This window comes from Dromaius novaehollandiae, chromosome 15, assembly GCF_036370855.1.
Source record: "Dromaius novaehollandiae isolate bDroNov1 chromosome 15, bDroNov1.hap1, whole genome shotgun sequence".
Taxonomy (NCBI): Eukaryota; Metazoa; Chordata; class Aves; order Casuariiformes; family Dromaiidae; genus Dromaius; species Dromaius novaehollandiae.
In genome coordinates, this window is record NC_088112.1 from 1,995,960 (window position 1) to 2,008,076 (window position 12,117).

Sequence of the window (12,117 nt, forward strand, 5' to 3'; positions counted from 1 at the left end):
GGTTGAGACGCGTGAAGGTGCTTTTGGGGGCGGGGGAGAGGGCGAGGTAACGCTGAGCGTTTTTCTTTACACCTGGGGAAAGTGGCTGCGAAGGGCCCGATTTCGATCGCCGTCCTGGGATATTGTCCCCTACACCAGCAGTGGCCCTGGGCATGCAAAGGCGTCTGGAAGTCAGTGAGGTGCGGCTCCAGAGCGCCGCTTGTCCTTAGCGACGTGCTGGAGCCAAGGGGCCGTGTGAGCACGTGGGCTCCGAAGACAGCTGTAACTAGAACGGCAACTGTAGGACGTTACCTGCACAGAGGTACGTACGTTGTCCTGTTCAGAAACGTGTCTGCCGTTGAAGGTGTCGGGGGGTTCAGAGGAGGGGGCAGCACAGAGACACACGGGGTCCTGTGGGAATGTGCTCATGGCAGTGCCACGGTTGGGCACTGGGTGTCACAGGAGGGGGCATTTCGTGACGTGATTCTCCTGTTGTAGCGAGGCACAGTGTATTGTAATATAGACGATGACTGCAGAAAGCAAAGCTTGCTTCCCCGCGCCCCCCCCGCCCCCCCGAAACGGCCACGCTGTTACTCCAGGCTGTCTTGTCCAGGTTCCTGTTGCTCTTCCACATCATATCCTGCCACACCATTTCTCTACCGCTGCTCAAGTCTTAGGATCTTCCTAGAAGTTCGTTGGAAGCTAATGTTAGGCTGCGGGGGATGGTGGGGCGCATACATGCCTGAATGGTGAAGATGTGCTCTTGCGTCTCGATGCAATTTTTTTAAGCATATTGTGAGCCGGGATTCACACACGCCGATAAGAACGAGTGGAAATGTGAGCAGGGATTACCTTTGCCGGCGCTGGAGCGCTGCAGAGATTCCTTGAGGCTGTAGGTGTCGCTGTTTGCCCACGATGGGCCGATCGGCCGCCAGCGAGCGCGAGAAGGGAAGCGAGCCGGAGAGAGAGGAGGCGCCGGGCTGCACGGTCGGCGCAGGAGAGAGCAGGGTGCGGAGCGAGCCGGCTTCTGCTGCTGGGAGGGGAGGTTCAGAGAGGAGGAGTACGGCGGACGCGGTGGCCGGAGCTGTGAAATGTGGCCGCGAGAGAGGCGCTGGGACTGCCGAGGGCGAGCCCGAGGGCGAGGGCGAGCGCTGCTGTGGTGCGCCTTGGTGGCGGCGTGGGAGCTGGCGTGGGGGCAGCTGCGCTACTCGGTGCCCGAGGAGATGCAGAAGGGCTCTTTCGTGGGCGACGTGGCCAAGGACCTGGGGCTGGAGCTGGCGGCGCTCCGCCAACGCGGCGCCCGCATCGTAGACAAAGGTAGGAGGCAGTATTTTGCTCTGCATGAGAAGACCGGCCATTTAGTGACGGCGGAACGCATAGACAGAGAGCAGCTCTGCGGGCGGGTGCAGACGTGCCTGAGAAATGTAGAAATCTTGGAGGAGTTCCCTTTGAGGGTTTTCAACGTGGAGATAGAAATCACCGACCTGAATGACAACGCTCCCAAGTTCCAGCAAGATAAACTGCAGTTTCGAATCAGTGAGCTGACAGCCGTGGGAACGCGCTTCCCGCTGGAAGAAGCGCAAGACGCGGACGTGGGGCTGAATGCCCTGCAGCGCTATGAACTGAGCGGCGACGAACACTTCGGTCTGGAGGTGCTAGAGGGACCGGACGGCTCGAAGTCCGCGGAGCTGGTGCTGGCGCAGGCGCTGGACCGGGAGGAAAGCGCCTTCCACGAGCTGGTGCTGACGGCGGTGGACGGCGGGGAGCCGGCGCGGACGGGCACGGCGCGGATCCGCGTGCTGGTGCTGGACGCGAACGACAACGCGCCGGTGTTCAGCCAGGCGGTGTACACGGTGCGCGTGCGCGAGGACGTGCCCGTGGGGTCGCGGCTGCTCACCGTGAACGCCACCGATGCGGACGAGGGCACCAATGCCGAGCTGACCTACTCGTTGCGCAGGACGCCCGGCGCAGCGTCGCGCCTCTTCCAGGTGGACGCCCGCACCGGGGACGTCGCGGCGGCGGGGAGGCTAGACTACGAGGAAGCGGCTCTGTACGAGCTGGAGGTGCAGGCGAAGGACGGCGGGGACCTCTCGGCCAGGGCCAAAGTCCTGGTGAGCGTGATCGACATCAATGACAACGCGCCTCTAATCACGGTGACGTCCGTCGTGAGCTCCGTGTCCGAGGACAGTCCCCCGGGGACCATAATCGCTTTGCTAAATGTAAAAGATGAAGATTCAGGGGCCAATGGGGAAGTCAGGCTGTCGCTCGCAGACACGCTGCCGTTCCGTCTGGAGAAGTCCGTCGGGGACTACTACAGCGTGGTGACGGCGAGGGAGCTGGACCGCGAGGAGGTGTCGGAGTACAACGTGACGGTGCGGGCGACGGACGGCGGGGCGCCGGCGCTGCGCAGCAGCGCGGTGCTGCCGCTGCGCGTGCTGGACGTGAACGACAACGCGCCGGTGTTCGCGGAGGCGCGCTACAGCGCCTGGCTGCCCGAGAACAACGCCAAGGGCGCGCTGGTGCTGACGGTGCGGGCGGCGGACGCGGACTGGGGGCAGAACGCGCGCGTGCGGTACCGGCTGTGCGAGGGGCAGGTGCGGGGCGCGCCGCTCTCGTCGTACGTGTCGGTGCACGCGGAGACGGGCGCGCTGTACGCGCTGCGCTCCTTCGACTACGAGGAGGTGCGCGAGGTGGGGCTGTGGGTGCGCGCGGAGGACGGCGGCGCGCCGGCGCTGAGCAGCAACGTGTCGGTGCGGCTCTTCATCGTGGACGAGAACGACAACGCGCCGCAGGTGCTGTACCCGCCGGCGGCGCCGGGCGCCGGCTGGACGGGCGTGGAGCTGGCGCCGCGCGCCGCCGAGCCCGGGGCGCTGGTGGCCAAGGTGGTGGCGGTGGACGCGGACTCGGGGCAGAACGCCTGGCTGTCCTACGAGCTGGCCAAGGCCACGGAGCCGGGGCTCTTCCGCGTGGGGCTGCACAGCGGCGAGGTGCGCACGGCGCGGTTCCCGCTGGCGCGCGACGCGCTGCGGCAGAGCCTGGTGGTGGTGGTGAGGGACCACGGGCAGCCGGCGCTGTCGGCCACGGCCACGCTGACGGTGGTGCTGGCCGAGAGCGTGGCCGAGCTGCTGTCGGACCTGGGCGGCGCGGCGGCGCCGGGCGAGCCGGGCGGCAGCCTGACGCGCTGGCTGGTGGTGGCCGTGGCGGCCGTGTGCTGCCTCTTCCTCGCCTTCCTGCTGGCGCTGCTGGCGCTGCGCCTGCGGCGCTGGCGCCGCTCCCGGCTGCTGGCGGCGGGCAGCGGCGCCTCGCGCGCCGTCGCCGCCTCGCCCTTCGTGGGCATCGACGGCGTCCGCGCCTTCCTGCACTCCTACTCGCACGAGGTCTCGCTCACCGCCGACTCGCGCAAGAGCCACCTCCGCTTCCCGGGCGGCAGCTGCTCCAACACCCTGCCGGCCGCGCCGCCGCCCGACAAATGCGCGCCGCTGCTGCTGCCCGAAGAGCCCTCGCGTGCCCGCGCCGACAGCGGAGACGCCCTCCCGGTGAGTCCCTCTAGCGAGGCCCTTACGCTGCTTTTACGCTCCACTGGGTTGCTGCTCTGGACTTCTCTCGCCCTGGGCTTTCCTCTCTGTAGGTGGAGGCAGAGCTGTGGGTACCGATACATTGCCAATGTCGCTTGCTCAGGCGAGGCAAATCCTCTTCGTTAGCTTGCTTTTGTTCTTTTGCAGAGTTAGAGTTGCTGTGGAATGCAGGAGCTGTGAGGGTGCTCTGGTGTCCAATATTATTTCTGCTGGGGGAAAAGCTGTCAACCTTATGTTAGGAGGAGAGTCGCATGCCTTGGAAATAGTTCATGTCCTTCCTTAAAGGAAGATCTTAAAGCGTGTCTTTAAGCAGATAGTCCAGCGACCCAGTCTTTGCTGTACGACTGCACGTCTTTTACTTCACCCTTGTCTCGTTTCTGTGCTTTAGAACGTGTGTGTTTCGTCGCGACAGTGTGGTGAGCACACAGATGTACCTCCCCTGTGTGTATACGTGCACGCTGGTGCATCATGGAGAGAAATGGTGTGAGCAGCTGGTGTTTGGATGATATGTATTTGAAAATGCTGAGGGTCAAAGATAGCCATATGACCTATGGAGGGTTTGAGACGAGAGCTGGGGGAGCTCTGCCTGAGGGATTACCCAAAGACACAGGGTACGTGGTTTGCTGCATTATATATCAAGCAAGCAGTTGGGGTATGTGCAAACTCAGTTCCTCCTGCCTAACGGGGTTTTATCTATACTGGGAGCTCTGAGAGAGGCCTCCTGTGTCCTTGTTATCTACCTGATACCTTCATTACAGACCTGCTGTGAGTGCTGGAATCTAAATCGTCATACTATGGTCCCTTCCGTTCTGGATGTTTCAAGTGCTAGCCATATTTGTTGTCATGACGTATAGCTAGGCTTCAGTGTGCCTGGTAATGCATTAGAAATGCGTGACAGGAGGACCCGTTTGCATACCTACCGTTAATGTTTAAAGCTATAAATACCATGACTTTGTTTTATATATATATATTTTTTTCTTAATATGTCTCCAAATGAAATGCTCTTGCTTGTGGCATAGGTAGGGCCAAAAGTCAGAGAGCTATGTGGCAATGAAAGTGTGTGCAGGCCATGCAAGGGGGGTGAGAGGCTTGAGGGGGAAGAGGAAGAAGGTAGGTGTGTCAGTAGTTGCCTTGGCTGGGAATGCTTGGATTAAACACTTTGCACCAAGGCCTGTGCCACTTCTGCTATTCCTGTCCTTACAGGTGGTGACAGTCCTCTGAGGATTGTGTCTTCTAGCAATAACCGTGTACCTATAGAAGTGCTGCGTGGCTAGAATGCCGAACAATTGCTGAGGGCAATCTCGTTTCCCACCTGTATGGCCTTGTAACACTGTGATGGAGGGTTTCAGCACAGTTATAGTCAGGGGTGCCTAGCCTTGAGCTGTCTTCAGGCTCTGTTTGCTACAAGTCTTCCTAGTTCACTTTTATGGAGTGGGCTTTTGCTTTTGAACGTTTTGGGGTTGCTTTGCTGTGAAGACTGCAGTTCCCTAGACAAGCCCACAACCACCTGAAGACAGAATTTTATGGCTGAGGGAAAGCAGAGAAGCTCAACCAGAATCTCTCATTATCTCTCAGAACACTGAGATTGGCACGTAAGATTTCACAGGCATAGGAGGTGAGCAGGCTGCCTTGGACAAAATCTGTGGGTGCTCCTGGAAGTGGGAGCTCATGCAAGTCTGAAAGTGAGGAAAAGGCCTCTACCCTTCTGTGTAGGCCAAAGCAACCATTTAGGGCCTAGCTTGCAACCTGAGGCCTCACTGACTTCCAGCGGCTCTGGGGGTGAATCTTCAAGGCCGACTTGTGGCAAGACAGCCATGAGTTACAGTAGCAAAGCACTTGCCTCACTGGAACCACCTGCAGGCAGTGGCCGTGTAGATTAATAACCAAAATGGACTGAGAAATCGGTGCTACTGCTTCAAGAGAAGGAACGCAGGGAGAACACTTGCATACACTCCCACCCATTGCTTGCTCCAAATGCTTAGCAGGACGTAAGCAAGTATTCTGGCACTTTTGATACCCCTCTTAACACAGGGGCACACACGAACACGGTATGGCCTGGTGCAGAGTGCTTCTGGCAAAGAAGCACACAGCTTGCACTCTGGTGTACCGTTCTGTATTGCCCAGGGCTAGAACCAGGCCTGCTTGAATGGCAGCAGGAAGGCCACAGTTGCAGGCAGGAATGCTTCCAGCTGGACATGATCTCCCAAGAGGGCCTTTTGCTTACAGGCTCCCAAAGGCACACAGGCAGTGTGTTAAAACCCAACAGTGTGAGATCATTGTTAGGGTGGACCTCGAGCTGTGGAGATTTCCACCAAGCCCATCCCGACGGCTTTATGGACACAACAGGAGTCAGTGCCAGGCTGTGCTCAGGGCAAAGAACCTACTCTGTTCTTTACTCCCCTTTTCTCTGCCAACCACGTACAGAGGTACAGAAAAGGAACAAGTTTAACAAGCAGGTCAGTAAGGTTAGTAGGGAATCATACACATTACCTTCAGGGTCCATAATTCTCAGTCAAATACTCTCTGCTCTTTTGTCTTGAGAAACAAAATGCAGAACCAACCCCAGGCACATACATGAGCAAAGAGGTGAAACTCAGACAAGGTGGAAAGCATTTGCAGGCTTGCCACAAAAGAATGGAGCAGACCCTGAAAATGAGGAAGAGCAACAGTCTGGTCTTCCAAGCCTTCCCACCACTTCTCTCTTTTCCTTGCTATTAAGCACAGGGCTTTGCCAAAGTTCATGTGGCTTACCTGGAATAGAAGCCCAAAACGATTTTGACCCCATGTTATGGGGGTAGGTAGTAGATTTTGACTTAATGTATAATTAGATTGTAACAATTGATAGGATCTAATAGGAGCTGACTTATTAAAGCTGCATCTCATAATTTTGGTAAAGCTACAAATACAAATATTTGAGTGATTACTTGTATCTAAAACAATGTCATCTACGAACACAAGACTGCAAAGCGTTCTCATACATACACATCCTTTTCCAATACATACTAGTACAGTTCAACTTTCACAGCAAAATAAGAGTATGACAGTATATGGCCTGTCCCTTTTAGGTTCTAACTTGGATTTTTGTACAAATATTTTTACTGGTACTTCCTCCCCAGGCTGTATATCAGGCAGTTGTATTTCAGGTGGTGTGGACTGGTATCATTGAGCATATTTTTTAAGATTTTCAAACCTTGTTTGCATACTTAGAACATACTGGGTTAGTTGTTCATCTCCGTCTAATAGGCTGGTCTTAGCTTAGGGACTATAAGTCCCTAGCATAGCTACATGTCTCCCGAAGAGAATTTCTGCTGGTGTTAGTCCTATGGGTTGTTGTGGAGCATTTTGAACATCCCACAGAGCTAAGTTTAATGCTTCTGGCCATTTTAGGCTAGCATGTGTGCATATTCTTGCTATTTTTTTCTTTTAAGGTTCTCTCTGTTCTTTCTACTTGTCCTGAAGACTGTGGGTGATAAGGGGTATATGAGTTTCTTCTTATTCCTAATGATGTATATAATTGAGTGATTATGCTTGTCGTAAAATGGGTGCCCCTGTCTGAATCAATGGCTTCTGGGACCCCAAACCTGGGTATGATTTCTTTCAGTGAGGCTTTTACTACTCCCCTTGCCTCGGCCTTTCTTGTTGGGAAAGCTTCTACCCAGCCTGACAACTGATCTACTATCATTAACAGGTGTTTGTACCCATTGGCGGATGGCATGTTCGCATATTCTCTTTGTAGCCTTTGGAAAGGGAAGGAGGCCCATGGTCATCCCCCTAACTCTGAGCTTGGTTTGCTGCTTGTAAACTTTTGGCCGGTCGGGCAGTTATTCGTTCTCCTTTTTGCAGCCACGTAAATTCTTGGAGCGGCCCATACTTTCTGTACTTGGATTAGCTACCACCTCTGCTCTTCCATGAGCTTTATCGTGAAACCACCTAGTTATAGTGATTATATATTTTTGGTAGAATTGGTTTTCCTCCAATTGTCCATATTCCATTACCATTTTGTTTTGCTTCCCACTGTCCCCATTGCTTTTTCTCTTCCAGGGAGCAGTCCTTTTCATACATGGCCTTGGAGTCTACTAAATTGGGCCACTCACTTTGATTCCACGTTGGAACTGCCCCCATACATTCTCTCAGAGGTTGTCAGGCTGCAGCCTTCGCAGCAGCGTCAGCCAAAGCCTTCCTTTACTAATTTCTGTAGTGTCTTTAGTATGGGCTGGGCAGTGTGTTCCAGCAATTTGTTTGAGTAGTTGGACTGCTTCCAGCAAATCACGTATTTCTTCTCCATTAGCTATTTTTCTGATGACGTGAAAAGTCCTCGTTCTTTTCACAACATCGCAGTCGCATGACATACTCCAAAGGCATATCGGGAGCCAGTGTAGGTGTTAACTCGCTTTCCTTTTCCGAGGTGCGCTGCACGTGTCAAGGCTACCAGCTCTGAGCCTTGCAAACTCATTTGTGTGCAAAGCAGTTCGGCCCCTATTATTTGTTTTTGGCTGACTACAGCATACCCAGTTCATCGTTGTCCCTGCAGGAAGTAGGATGAGCTGTCTACAAATAGAACAAGATCTGGCTTTTGCAAAGGAACATCAATTAAATTGGTTCTCGGCTTATTTGAAGTGTGCATTACCGGCTCACATTGGGGATGTTTGTCTCCATCATCAGGCAGAGGTATTAGAGTTGTTAGATTCAAGGCATTGCATCTTTTTTGGACTACATTATCTGCCATTAGGAGGATCACTTCGTATCTGTGTGCCTGTTGTGGCAATAATGCTCGAGTTGCATATTGTTTTAGTAGTATCTCCACTTCGTGGGGGACATAAACTGTTACAGGGTGTCTCAGAATGAGAGGGCGGCTTCTCTCTACTATTGCCGCTGCTTCTGACACCGATTTAATGCAGGCTGGTGCCCCTGCTGCAATCTGATTTGGTTGAGCAGAATGATATGCTGCTGGTCTCTGGTGGGGTCCTAATTTTTGCATCATTACTCGGCTGGCAATCCCCTTACGTTCATGTACATACAGATCGAAGGGCTTTGTATAATCGGGGAGCCCAAGCGCAGGTGCAGATGCCAAAGCTCCTTTTACAGTTCTAAAACCTTGTTCTCTTTCAGGGCCCCATGCAATGGGTTCTGCTTTTTCATTTCTAGTTGCCTCTGTCAGGGGTGTTGTTAATTCTCCCAAACCAGGAATTCATGGCCTGCAAAATCCCACAGCTCCAAGGAATCCTCCTAACTGTTTCTGTCTTACTGGATGGGGGGGGGTTGTTATAGCAGCTACTCTTCCTGGATTAACTAGTCCCAAGTATTTTACCTCCTTTTGACACAGCTGAAGTTTAGATGGAGATGCCCAGTCACACTTTTTCTGCTCAAGTAGTACATAGATAGTACATAGAGGCTATTATACAGGTATCTTCATTTTTACTTGCTATTAGTATATCATCTACATATTCAATATACAAATATACGAATACTGCTCCTGCTACACTGAAAATCTTTTGTAAAGTCTCCCCTTGCCAGCCTGGCATATGCTCTTTGAAATACTTTCGTGTATCAGGGGCTGCTTGAGCTATAAAAGCACTAATCGCGAGTGCATCTTTGAAGTTTTGTGGGGTCATTCCTCCATGTTTTAGCAGGGCTTGCCGCAGCCACCCCCAAAAGTCACGGGGGTGTTCATCGAATCACTGTCTGCATTCTTGCACTTTTATCCAAGTTACTCCTAACTCTCTGCATACTCTAATTGCGTCTACTAAATTTCAAAGTCCTGCTTGACACACGGCTCTGTCTCCTGCGTTATTTTAATCCCGATTTGGATCTTTTGCTAGCCAGGGGTTTCAATTTCCCCCGGCTTGCTGCACTAATTCCGCACCCGTGTTAATTATCTTATCCCATTCATTTGGTCGCAATAATTCCATCAGAAGAATTTGGGTATCACTCCAGTTTGGATTGTGCCCGGTGCATATATTGGGAAATAACCGGACACCTCGCTCGGCATCTTCTCTTATCTCGGCATTTTACCCGCCCCCTCCCCTCTTCCCCTCCCCCCCCCCCCCCCCATCCAAGATCGTTCGGATCCCAGGGTTGATTAGCAAATACCTTCAGCACAGGACGGGGTCGTGGCGGGCGGGCGGGGGGGGCTGGGGTTCTGGCTTCTCCCCTTCCCCCTGGCTGTACAGCGGCAGGGTTAGTCAGCACATTGGAGATCATAGGACAGAGTCCGGCAGCCGGTAGAGTAGAGGGAGGGAGGAGCAGGAGCAGGAGCAGGAGGAAAAGTAATGACAGATAGATCATCAGGCATATAAGGTGGAGCAGAAACTTTTGGAGCGCGGTCCGGGGTACTAGTATCTGCTAACACGAGTGCTACCTTCGGCGGGTTCCTTTCCTCCCTCCCTCCCGGCTCGAATGCTCCCGCGCCCATGCCCAATTATCTCAAACAGACCAGCAATCCATTTGAGTTGGAAACCTGTCTTCTCGACGATTTCACACGAAAGTTAGTTCCCGCTGATCGAAAGTCCCTTGCGGTGGCCACCGTTCCGCCGGATTTCTCTCCTTGTCAGGAACGGCCAATCCTCCTGACATAGTCGGATCTGCCTTTTTTTCCTTAAGCTCTTGGTACCATCAACCTTACTCCAGTTTTGCAAAATTTCGGCTAAGGGCGTCCCCTTTTCCATGCCGAAATTATTTCCCATACCGAGTTCCTGAAAAGTGCGTCTTATGCAAATCAGGCAGCGCACTTCCTTACCAGTAACACCAGCCTCGGTGGCTGGTGTGATCACACACTCTTTCGCTCAGTCTCTGGGAACTGCAGTCACACCATCCGAGCCTTTGACTGCTAGGACTGCTGTCCCTTCGCAGTGGGCGGCTTCATCAGCCGACGGGTGCCCCGGTCGGTTCCCAGGCTATACGCACTCACACACACACAGAGTACTGTTCACGCTCGCACCAGGCACGCTGACTCTAGATTTCTGTTCTTTTAGCCTCGCGATAATTTCCTTAACATCCCTCTCCTTTCCTGATTGGGCATATGTTCCACACAGAGTATAATGTTGCTTCATGGTCTTCTTAAGCTATGAAATCATTGCCTGGTCAAGTTTGCTCATTCTGGTGCTCCTTCGGTTGAATTAAGTGCAGCTGGTTATTTCTCTTTTGTTTTATATACAAGCTGCTCAAAGGGAACGCCCAAAGCTTGGCGAACTCCTTAAATCCCGGTGGAAGAGACCTTGGAAAACCTTTTCCATCACCGTGCTTAATGCACGTGTGTTGAGGCTGCCCTTGGCCTGCTGCAGGCGTAGAGATCATCGGGCTGCAGCGGCTCGGCGCTGCTTGGCTGGAATGCCCCCGGATTCCTCATGTGATGTAGGCCGTGCACGGGGGGCTAGAACTGACTCCTCCAATAGGCAAGAGCAAGATGTCTTTCCTGCAAGAATTGTGGCTACTTCTCCCTTCTCCTGGCAGCTACTCACGGGGATTTACAACGTCTGGGCTGTCTTACCGGAAATTAAAGTGCAGAACTACTTCGTTCCGCTTCTATGCGAGCCCGGGCGGCGCGGGGGCTCCGCGTGCCGCTGTTGCCCGCCGCCGCAGCCTCCCGCGGAGCGGCTGCTGGCTCGCACAGCGCCGGGCGGGCGGGCACCGGCACAGGCAGAAGCAGCCGCTGAGAGGGCGAGAAGCCCGAGCGGCCGGCGCGAGAGGCGGGCACGGAATGCACGGAAGGGGCGGGAGGACGCAGCGCAGCGCGGACCGCTGACGATGGAAAGCCGGCACAGCGAAAGCCGCTGCGTCGGAGCCGCGGCAGTGCTGCTGTGCACTTGGCTGCTCTGCTGGGGCTGCCGGGCGGCGCCGGAGCGGCTGCGCTACGCCATTCCCGAGGAAACGGGCAGCGGCCCCGTGGTGGGGCGTGGGGCTGAGCCCGGCAGAGCGTGCCCGGCTGGCACGGCAGCTGTGGATCCGCTCGGAGAAGCACTGGTGGTGCAGAACCCCCACGCAATGCTTTCCAGTTCGGCGTGGCCATCCAAGACAACTCCCCGGTCTTCAGCAAGGCTGCTCTCGACCCGGAGATCGAGGAATGGACTGATCCTGGTGCGCGATTTCCGCTGGAGATGGTGCAAGATCCGGATGTGGGAAGCAACTCGCTGCTCAGCTACCAGCTCACGGAAAACCCGTCCTTCAGCCTGGCAGTGAAGGAGAGCCCAAGTGGCAGGAAGAAGCCCGAACAGAGAGCGGGCGGCCGAGCACAACGTGACGGTGGTCGCCAGCGACCGCGGCAGCCCGGCGCTGTCCAGCCGCAGCACGCTGGCGCTGGCCGTGTCGGACGTGAACGACAACGCGCCCGTGTTCGAGGAAGCCGCCTACAGCGCCTACGTGGCGGAGAACAACGCGGCGGGCGCGGCGGTGCTGCGCGTGCGCGCGCGGGACGCGGACGCGGGCGCCAACGGGCGCGTGAGCTACTGGCTGGTGGGCGGCAGCGCGGGCGAGGCGGCGGCGTCCTACGTGTCGGTGGAGGCGCGGAGCGGCGCGCTGTACGCGCAGCGCTCCTTCGACTACGAGCAGTGCCGCGAGCTCGCGTGCT

At 55.1% G+C, this 12,117-nt stretch overlaps 1 protein-coding gene across 1 annotated transcript; it reads left to right on the forward strand.

Annotated features, from left to right (window-relative positions):
• The first annotated feature begins 609 nt into the window (after nt 1-609).
• On the forward strand, nt 610-3,708 carry LOC135330004 (protocadherin gamma-A3-like). The gene has a single exon (XM_064520779.1). It carries the CDS (start codon nt 1,071-1,073, stop codon nt 3,678-3,680), a length of 2,610 nt encoding a protein of 869 aa, XP_064376849.1. The 5' UTR covers nt 610-1,070; the 3' UTR covers nt 3,681-3,708.
• Nucleotides 3,709-12,117: the final 8,409 nt, after the last annotated feature.